Consider the following 21,534-nt stretch of genomic DNA (forward strand, 5'->3'; position numbering starts at 1 on the left):
GTTTTCCCTGCTGATTTTCTGCGAATCCAGGTACTTCATCGAGGTGAAACATGGCACTTGCATCTGGACAATACAGCGTCGGAGCAACGACTTTTTGAAGCTCCACGAAGAGATGTTACTGTACAAAGCTCGTCTTGCCATACCCATAGGCGACCGCGGGTGAGTGCAAATGCAGCATCACCCACATGAGCACTCCGTTTCTCTCTGCAATATGCAGAATTGAACCGCAGCTGGGATCATTGTGTTTGTGTTCTTGGGCAAGGCACTTTACTATAATTTCTTGCTCCTGCAAAGGGGTATAAATTTGCATGTGTTTTTGATAAAGAACAGATTTGGGCGTGCCGCATACGTAACATGCATACTAGTACATACATGTATTACCGGTACATACATGTATATGAAGAGTACAAACTGATCGCATGGCCTAATGAACAAAAATAAGAAAGTGTTGTGTTTGCGTACATGTACTGGTAACCAACAATTGCAAAGTATGTACATGTTTGTATCTGTGGGATTACATGTACATGTACACGTAAGTGAAAGCTTTTGTTTGGTAACCGCACGTTTTGTGACATTTTGACACTGTTGGTCCAGGTAACAACTGGTTTCAAGGTTGAGTGTCCTGCCCTCCAACCACACATTGGCACAGATGAAGTGCCGACTAAGACAACTTCTCTTCATTGTAATTCCTAATTGGGTACATCTGTACTTGGATGTTTTCATGTATGCATGTACATGTATGTACATGTACTTGCAGTGCATGCATGTGCATGTACATGACTTGTTAGCATCTGTTCAGTCATGGAGCTATTAAACAGAAGAAGTCGGCACATACAGAGATCAAAAGGGTCAATGATGGCCACCGCCAGCACTTCACATGCTGCAAGGACAAAACAAATTCTGCGCTGCTTGCGGGCTAAAAGAAATCCTCGGAGTTGCATTTGCAAAGGATCATGGGTACCGCGCATGCGTGTCCGTAACACTTCTGCATGTTCAACATGGCCGCCTTGAGATAGAAACCATCGTCATTGGAGACTTAAATTTCGATAATTTTAGTGACTGTCCCGATATTCCAATGACAATGAAAGTCTGGTTACGTCTTTACATCCCCAAAACGTCTCTCTTAACAATAAACAGAATTACTTACTAATACAAATTCTCCAAAAAATACGCACAAGAAAACTGAAAGAATGTAGCTGGTCCAGAGGAAAATAAAAAAAGCACACAAAAAACATGGGAAGATTCGTTGTCCTTTCTGTCATTGTCCACAACTGCCTCGGCATGAAACCTCACCACCTTGTCAAATGCATCCTTGCGGATTACGGTCTGCAGGGACTTCGTTCTAACTCCTTGTGTTTAATAGCTCCATGGTTCAATGAACAGGAGTCACATCGGAGCCTACTTTACTTTCAGAATCCATGCATCATAATCTGCTATTCTAATCCCACTCCTTTCAATTTTGTATTCCAGCCAAATTTGATGAAATTTGAATTATTGCTGGCAACAATGTGCCTGTTACAATCAAGGCTAGGGCAAGTAAGAATAGGCACAATTGCAGTCCATGTGGCAAATCTTGGAATATCACAGTTGAAAAGTGTACATTTATACTGTGTGTAATATCTGGTAAGCTTAAAAGCCTAAGTTTTGAATATTTTGGCATGTTGGGGGGAGATATATGTAACATGTATGTGCAGCTGATTATCTGCCTGTGCAATAGTTTCTCCAGTGTTGCATTTCTCCAAATATTAGTTCCAACCCCACCATTTGTTTGGTTCTGTTTATCTGATTTTATTACATTCACTGTTTTTTCATCTACTCGGCCAGCCATCTTCAGAGGAGGCGAACATTCAAGGCCAACCGTGATCGGGACTTGGCACATTTTCCGAGGACACCCGATGCATTTGTACGAGCCCAGCAGCTGCCTAAGAGAATGGTGAGTCCTCACACTGCACAATGCCAGCTTTGTACCTTAACACCAATTGTTAGGAGCCTTAGTTTACTATGATTTTATGAAATAAAAACTACCCTTATAATGTTTGTCTTGTTTGTTGTGTGGTAAGTAATACACATTCATACATTGTGCACATTTATGACACAAAACACATCCGACCAAAACAAAATTGAAACTATAAATGTGCCTTGGAAGTCCCCAAGCAAAAACACCCAACCCAATCCCACCCCACCCCACCCCACCCCACATCAAACACTTGCCCCCCCCCAAATGTCACAGACTTTATACACAGGACAGATCTCTTCTTCTCCATAATTATGCTGCCTGGATTCTTGAATTTCCCTGTGGTACATGCACATGTACATGTACATGTACGTACAGTACTTATTCATCAATGTGGAAATATATTACATTGAACTTGGAATATGCTGGTACATGTGCAGTGATTCTACATGTACTGGATACTGTGTGTATTGGTAAGTATCCTAAATTGTCCCAAATATTATTCCTGGCTTTTCAATATTTTGACGTCTTCAGACCTTCACTGTCCAACCAATCTATGTATATACATGTACGTAGTGTACTTGACCCATGTTAATGTACTTTTGTCGTAGGAAAAAATTTTAAGCCTTTGGTCAACTGCACTAGCTGTGAGAGTGAGTGTTACCGTACCTTAACCTCCCAGAATAAGGTTTTGTAGGATTCTGTAGAATTGAGGAATTAGGGTACAGCCCAGCCACTACCTTGTGGCTGCATGGCTGCAACTCGGTGAAAACAGTTTGCTGGTCGTCAGACAGGCACATGATCCATGACTTTACATGCAGTTGTTGCAGTTGTTCCCTGGAGAACGCATAACATAGGAAGAAGCGAACATCTTAATTTCTTTTTGTCAGATAAATTTGCTTGTGCAAAATTGCCTGTTACCGTAATGGTCCATTTGAGTACCACATGGCTGTCCTTACTGGAATTGCAGTAATAGACCTCTGTTACCTGTGAAGTGAAGTTATCATCACAGTATCTGGTATTATAGTGAAGCTGGATTTTCATGGGAATTTTGTTTATTCACATTTTATTTTTTTGTTCAGAATCAAATGTAAGGCTGTGCACAGTCATTGTGAAGATAGTTAACACTTTTTATCATGTCGGCTTGAGTGGAAGTCACACAGTGTATGTGTGTACATGTATGCTGCAGTAGGCAATCCGAGAGGCAGAAATTACCAGTGAAAAAATTCAGTCACACAAGCTGATAAAATCTGATCGGATATTGTGAGTATTAATCGTAATTTTTATACTCACAGACTCCCTCAATCAGGATGTAAATTTCAAATCTGAAATTTGATCTGAAAATGAGAACAGAAAGTGGTACCCTACAATACCTTCCTGTATATTTCTAACAGCGCAGCATGTATTTCTGGTCTCTCTGATTATTCAACACCGTCAGTTCTGTAGATTTCTGTGGCAGTTTTTAGTTTCTGTCGATATGATGCACCCACTTAAATCATGTTTTTTTTCTGCTTATTTGTCAGCATCAATACGAAGTGTACTTGAAGAGTTTAGTGAGAAATCCTCTGTATCGGAACCACCCCCAAACGGTGAGCACTGTACCAGTAGTGATATGAAAAGATCTAGGAAGTTAAATTTTTACAATTGCAGAACGTGAGTTTTGGGAAAAGTGTTAAAAAAATGTTACACAGATTTTGTAAGGGGTTAATGAATTCCTATTTAATGCAGTGAAGACCCTATTCATGTACATGTCGAAGATTGAATGATGATTGGCTTGAGTGGGATTTGAACCCACTATCTGCAATACACTGTACTGGTTCTGTAGCGTCTGAGCTATCCAGCCCTACAATGTACCGATATGTGAGAAGTCTCCCAATTCTTCAGTGTCCTTGTTCAGGAAGTACATGTACCGTACAGGCATCAACTTTAAATACTCTACATAATAACCTAAGACAGTTCAGCCATTCTCATGGGCCGAGAGCTTGTCATGTGGCCTGTTGTACAATGTTAAAGGTTGATAAAGTACCAGCTGGCTGGGCACCAGCTTATGCAGTACCTACATGCTGTGCACATGCCAGTTTGCACGTTGATAAAGAGATTGCTTACAATTACCAGTGACAGTCACACAAATATTAACTGACCGAATAGTTATGACATGTACATGTATGATGCATACATGTACATGAACATGTATGTTCATCAGTTAAAAGTAATCACACAGACTATGACAAAAGTTATTTATTAACTGTAAGCTGTAAAACAAATTATACAATACCTCATTATACTTTAACCTGTCACTCCTATACAGTGTATTTGAAGCTTATCACTTTAGTGACCATGGCCATTACAAGTGACTAGAAGTGGCAGCATGTTTTCAACATAGGTTTTACAAACAGATGGTTTTTCCAATTCGGCCACATCCAGTTTGGGTATTGAGCTTTTCAGAAAAGGTGGCGGTCTGTGCATTTTGCTTCGTGCAATACATATTTATCCATCAGAGAAAGAAAATAAAACGAGAGCTTATCTGTCTGTTTGCCAAGAGAACAGAGCACTTTTTCGCATTGTTTTGCAATTTCGAACAATTTGTGTATACTGGAAAAGTCGGCACATCACGTTGGTTTAAGTCTGTAACACTTTTTAAAAACATGTAAATGAGAGCTTTCAATTAACCCAATCACATATATGTAGTGTAGAAGGAACACTTGTTAATGAATGTCCCTTTAATGTCACGTGATTGCATGGTCATGTGGTTACGGCATCATTACATAATGTCACTTTTCATCTATAACACGTCCCTTTCAAGATACACGCAAGGTTTCATAGAAATTGGGACTCTGTTTAGGAAATGTAATGCTGTAAAGAGTGCCCCTTCAATGTCACGTGCCTGTCACGTGATGACATTGTCAACATATCATGCCAGTTTTCATCTCAAACACATCCCTTTGTGGATACACGCAAGGTTTCAACCCGATCGGACATGTAGTTTAGTTAGTGTAGCCGTTTCAAATCTGTGTACAAAAAGCTATGGGAAAAAATAAAGATTGAAAATTTCAAAATATTTTACATGATGACTTCATCATGACATCACTACTTCGGTAGAATATTTGCCTGATCATCTGTGCTTGGTGTAACTTTTAGATTCAAGTCTGCTAGCTGAAGATATTGCAACTTGAAATCTATGTACAAAGTCTATGGGGAAAATTAAAGATTAAAAAATGCATAACAAATCAAATGGTGGCGTCATGATGATGTCATCAATTTGGAAAATACTTTGCATGTGGGTCGTCATTGGGTGTAAGTTTGATAATTATTGAAGATTGCTAAGTGACCAAAACTGTGCCTCAGAAAGGTGTACAACGTGAATGGGCCGAAAAACATATTGAAAAATCAATAAAAAATCACTTGATGACATCATCATGACTTCATGCTTCTATGCACATCTATGCATAAGGGTCCTTCATTGGTGTAAGTTTGATGACATTCGGGAGTTGTTTAGGCACTAAAGTGGTGGCCAGAAAAAACGTGCACAAATTAAATGGCCTTTTGGGGAACAAAAATCAGAACAAAAAGAATGCCTTTTTCGCAAATTTGCGAAAAAGCCGAAAAATCAGAACAAAAAGAATACCTTTTTTGCAAATTTGCGAAAAAGCCAATAAGAATTTGTCTGATCTACATGTATATTGAGTGGTTTTGCTATCATTTGTAAACACTGTATGTACAAAGTTTACCCAGACAAGCTCAGCTAGTGGTCAAGTGGTAAAGATGTCTGCACTAGTTCGAGTCCCACCCAAGTGAGCTTGTGGTGTTTTCACAAGCCCTCACACAATGCTGAATATGCAGTGTTTGTGAATCCATGTTGGCAAAGTAAAGAACACTCAGTGTAAAATCTACGTCTCCAAGATGCAAAACCAACTTAAAAATTGCCTTATAGGAAAGCATGCACTATATGTAAACAGCATTCCACCCAGAGGAAAGTTGCACTCACATTTTAATCCTGGTATGTGCTTTTGGCTGTTTTGGCAGTTGGAGTTTCTGGAAGTTAGCCACCTTTCCTTTGTGGATGAGCTGGGACCAAAAGGAAAGTAAGTTTTTCAGCTACGAGTTGGACTTTCATGTTGATTCATTCCCATATATCTAGCAAATAACAAGGCGTGTTTGGTACTTTCAATACATGTAAAATGTATGATGCTCTCAGCTTGGATGGCCTCTGTGATATTTTCTGTGAAAAGTACTGAGTCAATACTGGCTTTCTGATATACATGCATTGCTGATGAATCTTTCCAATAACAGTTGTGTTTCACATGTAAACATTCTCACTTTCTGTTAAAATACAATATTGGTACTTCCAAAATACAAATATTGCTTTCAATTTGATGGACTTTATGATATTTTCATGGAAAAGGCCGTGCTTTGAAACCTGCTTCCTTATTTATTTATTGCTCATCAATCATTGATGGCAGTTTTGTTTTCATATTTGAATATTCCCACATCCTATTATAATACTGTGTATTAGCTGCTTGCTGCTTGTAGGCAAGAACAGAACAGGAGATAAATTCTGTGATTATAAACTTGTTATATTGTATATGTTGTATGTAATTCATGTGGTACATTGTCCACAAGTACATGTAACCGTTTTTCTCATCACAGTTTTTAGTTTTTTAAATATTTCCTTGAGTGTCATTTTTATTCAGAGTAGGTTGTCATTGTAGTTTTTAGCCACTTCCTGCTGGGGCATTTATCAATGTTGATGATGCTGGGGCGGGATATTTATCATTTTTTTCTGTTTTCAAAATTCTTTAAAAATTCCTATCTTCATTTACTGGACACTTACAAACACATGAAGGCATGTCTGGTGTCCACTCTAGCCAGACAGATAAAATCTGTTCATGCCTGAGTGTTTCAGCCAGGCCTGCAGCCTTCTGAAAAGAGCCCAGATTTTGTGGTGTTACGTAATATTCTTTTGTTCACGAATCTGGCTGAGTGGACTGCTGACCTCTTTTCAATAGGGGCCAGATTGGCATGCAGCGGTGCTGTGTGGCTCGTCGCTGTGGTGGTGGAGCGCTTTTGTCCCTGGTGGTAATCTGCTTGCTCTAAATGCCCCAAACTGTGGGATACTGTTTCAAAACAAGGCTGGATTATCTCCACTTTTGAGAGTGAAAAAATGTCCGTAATGCCCAGCAGCCTGGTCTTTTGTTACAAGGCCCTGTTCCCTTCGTCCGAGTTCAGAGACCCCGGCCACGTATACAAAGCATACGTGTCCGGATCCAGAGTCCCCGGCAGGAAGTGGTTAATTCCTCTCTTTTTGAAGATCAATAATTCTGAACTAGTGTACAATGGAACGCCGCTATACCAAACACCGCTATACCGAACATTCGGCTGTACTGAACATCGTCCTTGGCTCCCAATAATTTGTGCACAGAACCTACCGAACACTCTTCAGTTGCAGTTTGTAATTCCCGAATGCCAACATGATAAAACAGTCGGCGATGTTGGAAAGTGACAAGTGGCCATTATTTCCCCAAGGATTAGAAGGGAAAGCCACTAGTTGTCAACGGTATTGAATAGACACTGGTTTTGCGACTCCACATGATCGGTGCAGAAGAAAACCGCACGTACGCGCACGGTGGCATTGCACTAATAATAGTCTAAAGAGGGTGCTGCCGATAAACAAATCAATCGAGATTCCCCACAGCATTCATCAGAGATCGATCCTAAGCAGTAGTTTCACGACTTTTAGGATAAACTTGATATCAATTTTTTGACTAAAGTTTAAATAAAAAACAAAAATAATTAACAGATACATTTCTAGAAACCTTAAACTTGACTGCAACGGCAAAACATTACAAAAACAGCGAACCAAGGTATCACAAGAGGGTGCTCTTCAGTTAGACAAGAGAGGGCGCTATTCAACATGGCAACAATGGCAACAGTTAAATTCGCCATACCGAACGACCCCTGTACCGAACATTTAGCGTGGACCCTGTCTTGTTTGTTATAGCAGCGTTCCACTGTGTTCATTGTCTTTGGTATCGTAACTGGCACCACATGTACAACCAGTTGTACTGAATATGTCACCCACATGGAGTCACTTGCAGAGTTTGGCTTGAAATGGTAGTGTCATGTACTCCTGCAGAAGAGACAGGATGAATATTGAGCCGGAATCTCCAGATCATAAAGTTCAGGTGTGAAATAGAGCCAGAGACAAAGCCATGATTTGAATAGTCACTTTTAAAAAAATCTTGTGTCAAGTACTTGGATTTCATTGGTGACTATTTTAGAGGCACAGCTCGATGTATGGATTGTATGTCTCATGAATATTTACAAGTATCTCAGTAATCGTTTCAGTAATAACTACATGTATTTACGAATCAGTAATGGTAATTCTTACTCAAAGGAAGAGTGTTGTAACATTTGCCTCGGGGTTCAGGCATACCAGTGCATGTGAGCATTAAAGAATTTGACTTTGTGTCTGAATGTCAACAGGGAAGGTTGGATTCAGAAGAGGTCAGGAGGTCACCGAGTGCCCATCACTAGATGCTGCCCTTGCCTGGTGTGCACAGACTGTACATCAGTTGCAGCCCATTACAGTAAAAGGTAGAGTCACTGTTAAATTCAATTTCGCCAGTTTTTACAAATCTCAGCACAAATGAGTAGGTTGGCTATCATTCTCCCATACAACTGAGGACTTGGAGCGAAGGGTTTCATGAGAGAACGGCGAGCACCAAGTTCTCAGTAGGATTTGTGCACAGACCCTACGATTGGAACCAAAAAATGGGATTATAGGAGGGCATTGTGGGTATAGGGTCCGTTTGAGTGGCTTCCACAGGGCAATCCTGACCCAGGGTGGCAGTGTGTCAGAAAAGGGAGACTGTAAGGACAACACATTAGACCACATGGACTAATGCATCAACCAGAGGGCAAGCCATTCAATACTGCTGTGGCGCTATACTCTTGGGCAGGTGGTACATGTGTAGTAAATACCTCTTTGATCAGTACTAGGCTGTTGTGACTTGCCAAACCTACAAACACCTCAAGTTTAAGAAGGTACCTGTTTGAGTGCCACAGCGGTAATGTTTGCCCTTCCTGATTGGTCTTGTGCCCTCTTTTTACTGACCAGTAGAGAGTCCAGAACAGAATAGCTGGTGAAACATAGAAGGTTGTGTACCGAGGCCCTTGACCTTGACAGGTGCTCATCTTTTTACTTCACTCCTTCACTTCAGGTGGTTGGTAACCAAGGACTCCTTTGTTGCTTACGTCAGACCCAGCGATGGTCACATCCGGGCGGTCATGCTGGCCGATGCAGACTTTGATGCCAAGTGGGGTATCGAAGAGACCAATCTCAACACGGGCCTCATTATCTCCAACCAGTACAGGTAGATTCAACTTGATACAACTTGGCAGCAGAATGTACAATGTCAGTGAGCCAGTTGCTCTGGCAAGGTAGAGGGTCTGTGACTTGTATCCAATTTGATTGAGTGCGTTAAGTTCTTCCTTGTTGGCATCAGTGGTGAAAGCCTACCCTTTGTATCAATGACGTAACATAGTGTTTACAACAGTGCATGGTTGGATAGAGTGGGGTCATTGGTGTGGTGTACACGACCTGTTGTGTGCCATGGGTAGAGAAAATGGCAGACATGGGAATTACATTTGATCACAAGCAAGCAAAAGGTGCAATCTTACAGTTCCCAGTTTTGGAAGGTAATGCTCTCGTACCCCAGAATATTTCAAAACAATGGTTACATAAAACCAGCATTGGCCTTCTGGAACCAGAGATAATCGACTCCATTTACTTATGATAGCAGTGTATGGTGATATATCACCTACGATCTCCATTCTGTCCCACCACGCACTGCAGTTAACACAGTGCTATGCCGTGAAAGGGCAAGATTGTAAACCATTTTGAACAATTCACTAAAGTGCTACAATGATGCATTTTGGTTGCTGCAGACAAAATTTTGGCTGTTTAGGACAGCATTTTGACACAAAAAAGTAGCAAATTTGGTGCAATTTTGGACCATCTGTTTGCACTATTTTTTGTAATCTGCTGGCCAACTTGGGCCATGTATGTACGTGTACTTCTTGCTTGTTAATGTATGTTATTATGATGAGGAAAGTAAACAATACGGGAATCAGTAATGCGATTTTTTTGTTAGTTTCCTCGATTGAGTTTTTATGACCTTTTATCATTTGTGTGCATCTGGCTTTTACAGGAAGCTGTTGGTGAAGTGCGACTCAGTGCAGATGGCTCGGCATTGGATGGTTGAGATCATGGAGATGATCTCCAAGTCAGAGTACACTGAGGAGCGCCGCTTCAGCGCTTTCGGCCCGGAGAGGACCGACACTTATGCCAGATGGTGCGTACAGCTGCTGTTTTCTCATTTTAGATAGTGGCAGTTGAAACCCAGAAAAATTTTTATTGAAGTGGGTTTTGAACCACTGAACTGGCAAAATGATTCACCAGTGTTCTACTGTATAGCCATAAGGCTAGTTCAAGCTTGATGGGAGTACAAATTGATTGAAGTGGACTCGAACCAGTGACCTGGTAAAAGAATGTACCGATATGTACATGTATGTAGCCTAAAGGCAAGTTTATACTTAGCACAAATATGAAACGAGAATGCAGATTGATGGTGTGACAGCAAGAGTTCCTACTTTCAAGTTGGAAAAGTGTTGTGAACCAGCGTGTTTGTTCTTGGCCCGACTGATTTGTGTTTTCTGGTGATGAACTGAAAATCATTGAAACTCGGACACGTGCATGTACCATACATGCCATGCAGATTACGCCCAAAGTCCCAGCACCACAGCAATCTCAGGATTTATTTCATGCATCAGAACATTACGAAATTTGTAGTCAGTATCAATTGAGAAAGGATCAACATTTTCTGTCAGGTACTGGAAATAAAAGTTGCAAACTGTTGGATTAAAAACTGTTACAAGCTGTACAGGGTTGGATCTAACTGAGAACTGAGGGGTGCATTAGAACATGATGAAATTATTTCACCCTGTTTCTGAAGTCCAAGTCTGTTTAAAAAGGGAAATTGTACATGACTTCCGTTGTTTTTCCTCTAAAACCTGAGCAATGCGTGTCATCCATTCATAAGGCCACTTGAAAGATAGGAAGGAAATTCAGGAAGTGGAGGGAGAGTGGAAGAGAGAATGGAAAAGGACTGATTGCATTGAAGGTTGCAATTTAATTGAGTTGAGATTTGTGGTTAGACAGTCTGTGTTATCTGGGATTTCCATTTGGGATTTTTCCAAGTGTTCCATGTGTTAGGTACATGTACATCATCTTGTGGCCACATGAATAAATATCAGGCTGTTTTGGTGGGGCCCTTCAAGGGAGGGTACCAGTGTGATTGAGTTGTGCTGTTACTTTTCAAATTTATTCGACAGTATTTGAAATTGAAGAAACAAATTTTTTTCGTTAATTGGTATGGTGGTCGTTCAGGGAGATGCAAAATACTGGCACACAGCAGTGGTCAAAGGGATGGGTACTGCCGAGCCAACCTGTCTGTGCAAAGGAATCTTAGTCAAATCCAGAGCATATTTATTTCCTTTCCAAATTTGCACTCTTGAAGTTTGTTACATTTGAGGGGAAATGCTCACTTCAACATGTTATCAACTTGAACCCTGCTTACCAGTATATCGATTAATACGAGAATATATTTCACATTTTGAAAGTTACAGCATTTTGCTGTGAAAGTCTTATCTAATAATAGCCTTGTGTAGTTGGATCAAGTGGTTAGGGCACAGTGAATTAGTGGTGGGATTAGGTGTCATTTTTTCTATGCATGGAATGAGGAGTTAGCGGTCCAGTAGTTTAATATGGCTTTGTGGTGTGTGTACATGTACTCCTCTGAAGGTTTGTGGACGGGTCCAAGTACTTTGATGCCCTGGCTGATGCCATGGAAGGGGCCGAGCAAGAAATCTTCATCACGGACTGGTGGCTCAATGCCGAGATCTACCTGAAGAGGCCAGCTGTGGAGGGGCCTCACTGGAGGCTGGACAACATCCTGCGCAGGAAAGCTGTAAGTTGCCTGTTGTCTGCTCTTGGTTATTGCCTGCTGACAGGCTGTTGATTGACATCCAGATGGGGCAGTGATTTGGAGGTTTACAGCACACTCTGCCTCTCCTTTGAAACTTAGAAATTAAGCTGGGTCCAATTTCATGGCTGTGCTCACCGTAAGCAGGAAAACTAGCAGACAGTTCCAAAGAGATGGTTCGTGCATGTTTTTGATTGGTAAGGAGTTGTGGCCTGAGTACATGTACATGCGTGTTTGTTTATGGCCCAGCATTAACTGAGAAAAAGTGGACAAGAAACTACTTTGATATCATGCAACATGTAACGTTACCTGTATACCTGTTACCTGTAAGTGCTGTGCCCTGTTTCCTTGGTAATAGGCATCCGGAGTCAAGATTTTCATCTTGCTGTACAAGGAAGTGGACGTTGCCCTAGACCTTGGCAGCAAACACACAAAGCATGTACTAATGGACTTGCATCCCAACATCAAGGTACGTAAAATTCAGCCGAACATGATCACCTTCCTTCTTGTTTGTGAACACTTCTGCTCCATTTTGTTAAGATGTTACATACTTTTGTTACTGCCCATATTGGAACTGGGTATCCATTTTCTACATCATCAGGAACTCTTAACCACTTCCTGCCGGGCGACCCGCTTTCAAGTACATAGGCTTTATATGCAGAGCCGGGGAGCCTGGAACTGGGACAAAAGAGTTGGGCCTTATAACAAAAGACTGAACTGCTTGGCATTACCGACATTTGTTCGCTCTCAATAGTGCAGATAATCCAGCCTTGTTTTGAAACAGTATACCACGGTTTGAGGCATTTAGAGCGAGCGGATTACCACCGGGGACAAAAGCTCTCCACCACCGCAGCGATGAGTCACAGAGCACCGCTGAACGCTAATGTGGCCCTATTGAAAAGAGGTCAGCAGTGCACTGTGCCGGTTTCAGGAACAAAAGAATCTTACATAACACCGCACAATCTGGGCTCTTTTTCTAAGGCTCTGCAGGCCTGGCTGAATTATTCAGGAGTCAATGAAGATTACCCGTCAGCTTTAGAGTAGTGCCCAAAGAGTCCTTCATGTTGGTCATATACGGCCATTTAATGAAATGATGAATTTTGAAGATTTTTGAAAATGGAAAATCTTGAAAAGGACCCGGCATCTTGTCTTGCTCAAGAAATATCCCCTTGGCAGCAAGTGGTTAAGAGCTTTACCACAATGAAGAAACAAAAACAAACCTGAAGCCAGATGTGAAGTTTAACTGTCATGCTATTCCACCAAACTACACGTGTACACAGCACTATAAAGGTATGAAATCAAATTGAACTAAACGTCAGGGACAGATATCTTTTAACTGCAAACAGACTTCTCTTTTGTGTTGGAGCTGATCTGCAAAGCGGTGTAACTTGTGGCTAGAAACATTTTAGAATTTGTGAAGAATGCTTCAGGTAGCAAAAAACTGGAAATAGGTACATGTACCCTCCATTTTCAGTCACATACATGTAGGGTTTGTTCTTTTGACGTCACAGTCAGGGTTTTTTCCCTACAAGTAGCTGCTAAAACTTTGACAGAATGTCGGTACAGAAAGCTAAACAGTTATTCACAAAGTGTTGAAAATCCCACGCAGCTATCAGAACTCCAGATAGTAATATACATACTAAATGAAAATACAACCCTATTGAAAATTAATGGCACAGATGTCCATTTGTGAATGAATTTGAGGTAAAATCAAAAACCAACCCAAAGGTGATATTTTTACAAATTTTGGCTGCCCATACAAGTTGTAGGCAAAATGAGAGCAGTCTGTTGAATGCCAAGGCACTCTACTCGGCCTTTGGGAATTTGGCAAATCTCAGCATTGTCCCCTTTTCAGGCTTCATCCCTGATATCAAAAAAGCTTGGAGTCAAAATCAGGTAAAGCTGGAAATAGAGACAAAGCTGAGATTTGGAAAGCCCCTTCAAGTTTCTACATTTTCTTTCCCCTCCCAATGGCCAGGTGATGAGGCATCCAGACCACAACCCTGGCCAGGTCATCCTATGGGCCCACCACGAGAAGCTGGTGGTGGTGGACCAGAAGGTGGCCTTCGTGGGTGGCTTGGACATCTGCTACGGCCGCTGGGACGACTTCAAGCACCGGCTGGCTGACACAGGCTCGGCGCTGGTTGCCAATAAAAATGCATCGCTGCCAAGGCAGCAGGTGAGTGGCCCCTGTCCTGCTGTAAAACTGTGGAGTGTTAGATACAGATAAATCTGTGATAATCAAGTAATAGTTCCTTGGATGAAAGTCTGCTCAAAACTCGTTGAGAGTAGCTTTGACATGTGCTTTAGTGAACTTTAACCCCTTTTTAATTCTGCTAAGAAAAATTCGTAAAGGACTGTAATGTTTAGTTTTAAAGAATTTCACATACAGTGTAAGTGCTTTTTGATTTTTTTTCTGAAAAGATAATTCTGGGTTTGTGGGTCATCGAGTGAGCTTCATTTAACAGTGAAATTCAACATGATTTCATTTTCAGATGGACTTGTTTATGAAACCGCCAAACATAGATCCAGACCCCACCCCTGGGCCTAAGGTTCATATCAAAAGTAATGAAGTGGATTACGTTGGTGATGACTCCGATGATGACATTGATGGAGTAGGTCAGAGGTCAAAGGTTGAAGAACCTTGACCTCGTATTGAAATTTCATTTGAAATGACATCTCTTCCAGTTTAAATTTCATTTGAATGACAGTTCATCCAAGCCATGCAGTAATTCCATGCTGTTCTCTCCCACTTAAAGCATCATGGTTTGCTGTTTATTGAAGAGAATGTTGTTCAGGCAGTTTTATAAAATTTATGCAAATTCAACACAGATTGGGTCAGTGTTTATTGGTTGCTTGCATGTACACGTATGAGCAAATAGTCATTCCAAAGACAGGCGTGTATCGCCTCACAAAGCCTGCATTTTAGAGACTTTTCATTTATGTGTCGTTCATTTGCGGTGTCATCATACAGAGCCTATAATGTAGAGTTAGGGCATGTAGTTTATCATATTGAAAGTCAGAATTTGAAAGTGCCACTCCCTCTTAAGACTTGTGCATAGCTGGGGTCATGCTGTCACATTCTGAAATAGACCTTGATTTCACATTTGGACCAACCCATACAGACAGTTCAACATCCTGACATACATGTACATGTACATTACATATACCAGGACGTGAGTTATACCATGTACCTGTAAATGTGCACTGTTTGGCCTGGGGGCACCTGAGCATCTTCCACCTACCTACATGTATGGCAAACGTGTGTACATGCAAAACCTTTGCAATTTTCATTTGCCCAGAACAGATGCATCACCTTTTTAAAATTCACTGATTCATTCACTCACACCACAGTCCTTAGAAATCTTAATATGGAATCTTGGTCAGTGGCTTGGTAAGTTAAGGAGGTGAATTGACATTGAGACTTTTATTACGAAAACATTCTGCTTTGAAATAGCCATTCAGTTGACATTTCTCAACCAGTTTGGTGAAAGGCTTTACCCTTGGCACTATAAATTAGGGTTCTACTTTGGCTGTGATGTACACATTTTTCTGGTGGAGACAGTGTTCCTTTTTGCATTTCATTTTTGAGAATATTCTTCCACACTTGCCCCTTCCTTTTCATCCAGCACGCTGCATATCTGGGCTTTGCATGTCACAGACACAGTAAAGGGGGGCTAGTAAATTACTGCCACCTTCACAGTGTTTTCCTTGACGGTGTTTAAATATTTGCCATGTGTCGTGGGCGCTTTTTTTTCATGACCTGCTCTCCATATGCATCAGCCTGGAGGTTATAACTGGGTTGAAACCAGAGAGTGATTGCTGTTTTCAATGAAAATCAACTTCAACATCTATTTCAGTGTCCTAACTGACAGGTATTCTTTTTGATGGAAATGATGGTGGTCATTAACCCTAACCCCCTAGGGACCATTGAAATCCTGCATAACCTTGTTCGGTTCAGCATGGTTAGGGTTAAGGGAACCATACCTAGTGTGTGGCTTTGAAAAATTGCTGATTTTTCATTATCACCACTTTGTGTGATTATTTCAAAAGGCGCACTCAGATAGGGTGTGTCTTGCATCAAAGTGAGGGTTGTACCCCTCTGGTACATGTACTTGCATTATTCCAAAGGTTCCCAGTTAAAAATTGCATCTTGCAATTGCTCCTTGAACTTTTGTACTCCCAGACCATTCTGGTGGAAATACACTGTTCTTGTAGGCTCTGCACACAAGCTCCCATCCCCCTCTGTGGTAACAGAGAGAGGATGGGCCGACATTTGAATACCATTGCCACTGTGCGGTCGGTGCTTACCCCCCCCGGTATGTGAATGGCATGACGTCCTTAAGGGATTGTGTATACTCAGATTATACATGCTCAGTGCAATGTGTGCACAAACAATTGCATACACAGTGGTTCCAAAACAGAAAATGACGCAAGCAAATATTGCTCATTTTAAACATTTTAAACCGTATTTATAGCTAATATGCTTTTAAGGAGGACACTCATCTTGCTTGCTTTTGGTGATCCAGAGATATACATGTACATGTCGTCTAGTAAACACAAAGCAATCAATATTGAGTTTGTGTCACTTTCTCCTCTGATTACTAGACCTAATTGAATTGACAAAATGTGCATTTCGCCTTTGTAGTTTCACTCACAGGAGATGCTGACAGCACTATGCAACCCTCTTTTGCTAAAAACATACATGTAATCATTTGAACTTGTGCCTTGTTTTAGCCTCATAGCCTGTCATTCCAAGGCAAAAAAGTGTCTACCCTCCTGCACCGAGGCCACATGAACTGTTACTTGTTCTGTAGGAAACGTTCTGAGCATTTCAAGCTTTGATACCCTCTCCTCTCATTGTCCACCATAACCTTACCTTTGCTCGGTCACTTCTTTCCCTATCAGCGGCCCCCTCCCTCCCCCCGCACTCCAACCAGCCCTGAGCCGGAGGACGAGGGGGGCTACTTCCGGAGGCCCCGGCTGAAGAGCGCCACGGCCTACCTCATGAACCCCATCCGCCGGCTGCGTCAGGAGGAGATGCAAACCAGCGTGGACGAGAATCTGGACAAGCTGGGCCTGTCGGGCACGCCCAAGCTGTGGATCGGCAAGGACTACTGCAACTTCATTGCCAAGGATGTACTGGCACCCGAGGAGTCCCTACAAGGTGGGTTGGGGGGGGGGAATAGTGTCTCGTACTGGTACCTGTTGGCATCATTATCCTTGCCCTGCTTGCAAAGGCACAGGGGGCATGCCATTTTCTGCCTTGTCCTACATGTGTTTGTGCGTGTGCAAGTAATTAGTTTTCCCACTGTACCTTTTAGAAGGACATGAATATTAACTTCAAACTTGGATGTGTGGGTTGGACATTGTGTCCTTCAAAAGCCCTTGAATTTTCGAAAGAGATTCAAAAGCTTGTCGATTAAGGGTCATCGTAATAGTCTTTACAGACCCTTAAAAATTAAGGGTCATTGAAATGTTTTCCCCACCGTAACTTGAGACGGATCTTCCATAGCAACTGTGTGGGTCGGTCTTGGTGTTCTGTAGAATTCTATCAAGGGGCAACTAGAGAATCTCACCACAGCTTGAACAAGGAGAGGGAAAAGAGATGGAGAACGAGAAGGCTAGTTAAAGCCATGGGTTTGTCATGGATTTGGTGGGCCATTTGTGTTTGTTAAAACACCATTCATGATTTTTTTTTTCAAGGATTTCCCTTTTTAATCAAATTGCAAGCATAGTTTGAGTTTTTATTTGTTTCTCTAACTATATAATGTGGCCATAAATGTAAGTTTGGAAGATTTGACTCAAGCAAAGAAAGTTTGCAAGATGAACTTGCTTACAAAATAGGCTGTGCCTTGTTCCTATCTGTTAGTTTTCTTTCCCTACATAATCCATGTCCTCTGCACTTCTTAGCTCTTCTCTCTCCTGCACCCAGATTCCGTTGACCGAATGAAAACCCCCCGCATGCCATGGCATGACATAGGCACCTGCTTGTACGGCAGAGTAGCTGCCGATGTGGCCAGGCACTTCATCCAGCGCTGGAACTTCACTAAGGTATATTTATACAGTGTATCCTCTGATGGGTTCCACTGCCTGGTTGGTACCCACCACCCTGTCCATCTGCCCAGAACAGCTTGTCCTTTTTAACGAAACATTTTGTGTATGGAAAAGTGTTGATCAGAGGGCATTGGATATTTAGAAATAGGAATTTTGAGGGTTTTTCTACTGTTTTGACAAATTCTAATGGGTTAGTCACAGCCAAAGAGCTTAATCTCAAGCACAGCCTGAATATGTTGTTGGGATATACATGTACGTGTAGAGTCTGGAAATTGCTAGTGCACATTTGCTGTATAACTCTGGGTGGGAGTCAACTTTATTTGCATATTAAATTGATAATATACATGTGCATACAAAGCCAGTGTACTCTTCATGCACATGTGTACTGAAAGGCTAGGTCAGCTACAGTCAAAGGGCAGGTAGAATGGGCCACATGCAAAATAATCAATACGAGCTTTGACATTTATGATGCCCAGCCTTCCCCACCCCACGTGCAGTACGTAATGTGAGGTGGGTTCTTCATATTGCCTGTGCTCTGCAATCAGGCTCATTCAACGTATACAATCTTGCTGCATCAATCATAGCAAGGATTAGTACAGTACAGTCATGTCCAGATCTGGCGTCTCAGGCTGTGTCGAGGTCTCTGCCAGTTGCAAATTTGTGAGGACATGCAGACATGCATGGGACAACAGATGCAGTCTACCCTCAAGCCCACTTGAGATACCGCCTTTCTGTCTGATTACAAGATAGCTTGCACTGCATGGTAGTGTTAGTTTAAACTTTAAGGAGGAGGGGGAAGTCTTTGGGATATAACTTGGGGAGGGGGCTATCCAATCTATATGTTCAAACATGCCAAACAGTTTTCATTATTGTGTCTTTATATGTGATTTGTTTCTGCATTTTTCTTGCTTTTGGTCACATCCTCTATTCATGCATTTATTCTATTACCTCGTCACTTCCAGAAAGAGAAAGCTGAGAGACTGAACCACTATCCACTGTTGCTTCCTAAGTCCACATCTTCCATCGAGGTGAAGGAGGAACACAAGACCAACTCGGTACCCTGCAATTGCCAGGTACCCCTCAACCTACTCACTGCATGATTGCAGGACAGGACCTTCACGGAGGCAATTGCCTTGATGTTCCTGGTCTTTGCCTCAATGCCCATCGAAATGTCCCCAGAGACAAATTGATTTTCTCATACCAGTGCAAATGAGAAATTGTCTTGCCCTTTCAATGAAGTTCCTGCCCTGTGACAAGCTTGCCATTGCGATCTAGTTTTCGCTTTTTCTTGATATATGCACTTTTCCCATGAACAGCTTTCAAACTCTGTGCTGAAAGTCCCACTTGTTTACTGGTCCTGCTTAAATTTGCCTCTGGGAAAGATTGTGCTATGATCAAAACAGTCCCTTCAGCCAGATTTTTAAGCTCTGTACATTTCAGGTCACCACAGTTTGCAGCATGTTTTAGTTTTAATCTCTAAGTCTAAAGTGAAAATAAGAGTAGCCTGTGAACAACTGTGAAAAGATCTTTTTGCAGGGCTTCCGCAGCCTGGAAAAAAGTCAGGAAAAGTCACGGAAATTTGCTCTTATTTTCCGGGCCTGGAAAAGTCTTGGAATTTTGTAAAATGACTAAAGTCATGCCAAAGTTTTCAAATTTTCAAACACTCTGTGTGATTTCTATCAGAAAGAAGTGCTTTAAATGCATGATTTCATTCGCAACTTTAAAATTCCGAATAATCCAAGAAATTGTGTTTTTTGGTCATGGATTCTCATAATTTGGTCATGGAAAAGTCATGGAATTCAATTGTCCTCCAGGTGCAGGGACCCTGTTCTTAGATAAGTATACTGTTTATAATACAGCTAAAGTATGTATTTGAGTCTCTGATCTTGAAGTTATACTAATCCCACTTTAGCATCACCAATTGTTCATGCAAGTCATTTTATTACATGTACATGTATGTTCTTTCAAATAAGAGTAAAAAATTCAGATTCAGGCTGAATTCTGAAGTTTTGTAAACCCTGGAATTAGCAAAAAAGTCCTCGTATCTTGTTGGTGAAATTGTTGTAAAGAGAATGCATTGTAACTCTGCTTTTCCAATCTTACAGTTGCTGCGTTCTGCCAGTAAGTGGTCCGTGGGTGTGAAGCACACTGAGGACTCGATACAGAAGGCGTACATCAAGCTGATTGGGGAAGCCAAGCATTACATCTACATTGAGGTAAGTCAGACCAAATATTGGGCTTTTTGTCGTTCACTGTGTACACGTTTCTCCACGAGTGGTTGGTTTTCACCTCGGCATACCCCAAGTGTAGACCCAAAGTGCTTGGAGCATCAACCCAGTCACCAGCTTTGGGCGTGGGGGGGGGAACTGTACCAGTTAGGGCTTATATCTCAAGAGCAATAGATGATTTGGATGCCTATGATTTGTGTCAATGGCGAGGCCCGCTGCTCACTAAGGGAGCCCCCCCCACCTCCACCCAAGAGGCCTGATCTTAAGGTGTACATGTACAACAAATGTACGATGATAACAATAATTGTAATGGGTACAGTATACAGCATTCCCATTGTATCAGTGATCCAAGGCACTTGACAGTTACTACCTGTTCAGCAGGATAGACCACTCAACAGCCAGTGTAGGCACAGCTGGGTTTATAAGGAGAGGCAAGTAGGGAGGGTAAAGTGTCTTGCCTGAGGACACAGCATATTACAAGTTGTTGATTTGAACCCTGAACTTACAGATATATGATTTTAGCCACCAAAGTATCCCAGTATTCACAAAACAAGGAAGCAGTGAACAGTGAATGAGCTACAAGGCAGGAGTTGATGGATGGCGACCCATTTTAATTGATGATTTCTTTTTTTTTCTCCTGTGGTTCTAGAACCAATTCTTTATCACCCTTCCTGATAGTGAGGTGACTAATGGCATTGCTCAAGCTCTCTACCAGCGGATTCTCCGGGCTTACGAGTGAGTTCAAAGAAATCACGGAAGTCTCAAAGTTAAAACTGTGTACAACATATGACAGTCTTTTATGTTAGTAATAATTGCACAGGTTCCTTTTAACCCCTTCACGGCGGAATTATTTTGACCGGGACTGCTGGGCTGTGGTATGCCCTGAATGGAGGGCTTTGTCCAGCAGCAGGCCCCATTGAACCAGCAGCTGCATGTGTGGTATGCACTAAAGCTCACACAACGGTGCGGTAGTAACTTTTGACCATGCGAAAGCCTCACATCAAGTTGGTATCAGTATTACACATCTTGGACGAGGGCAGTCATATTATTAAATAGTCGGCAGATTTTTCCTATTCAATTCAGTTCAATTCCGATAGTGCCTATATAAGGCATTCAAGTTGTATATGTGTTGACAATTAATGAAGGATAAAGAAAATAGTACAAACAGTAGTAACTAAGATGACATTTGCACTACCGAGGCGTAATCGAAAGCCAAGGGCTTTTTTAAAAGCCTTGAAAACAGACAGACAAA

The 21,534-nt window shown here is 41.7% G+C and overlaps 1 protein-coding gene across 1 annotated transcript in view; it reads left to right on the forward strand.

Moving 5' to 3' along the window:
* The window catches only part of LOC147799661 (phospholipase D1-like), a 27,873-nt gene continuing 6,339 nt past the window's right edge, over nt 1–21,534 (forward strand). The window contains exons 1-16 of the mRNA XM_087134089.1: nt 1–159; nt 1,825–1,933; nt 3,478–3,543; nt 5,978–6,036; nt 8,438–8,548; nt 9,175–9,327; nt 10,165–10,308; nt 11,817–11,982; nt 12,356–12,466; nt 13,976–14,176; nt 14,493–14,612; nt 16,906–17,164; nt 17,933–18,051; nt 19,017–19,127; nt 20,160–20,270; nt 20,932–21,017. Of these exons, the coding sequence (XP_086990215.1) occupies nt 113–159; nt 1,825–1,933; nt 3,478–3,543; nt 5,978–6,036; nt 8,438–8,548; nt 9,175–9,327; nt 10,165–10,308; nt 11,817–11,982; nt 12,356–12,466; nt 13,976–14,176; nt 14,493–14,612; nt 16,906–17,164; nt 17,933–18,051; nt 19,017–19,127; nt 20,160–20,270; nt 20,932–21,017 (1,973 nt within the window). The 5' untranslated portion in view covers nt 1–112. The remainder of the gene's footprint in view (nt 160–1,824; nt 1,934–3,477; nt 3,544–5,977; nt 6,037–8,437; nt 8,549–9,174; nt 9,328–10,164; nt 10,309–11,816; nt 11,983–12,355; nt 12,467–13,975; nt 14,177–14,492; nt 14,613–16,905; nt 17,165–17,932; nt 18,052–19,016; nt 19,128–20,159; nt 20,271–20,931; nt 21,018–21,534) is intronic.

Source organism: Acanthaster planci, linkage group LG03 (genome assembly GCF_054643075.1).
Source record: "Acanthaster planci isolate LZ-2023a linkage group LG03, COTS_SCS, whole genome shotgun sequence".
Classification (NCBI taxonomy): domain Eukaryota; kingdom Metazoa; phylum Echinodermata; class Asteroidea; order Valvatida; family Acanthasteridae; genus Acanthaster; species Acanthaster planci.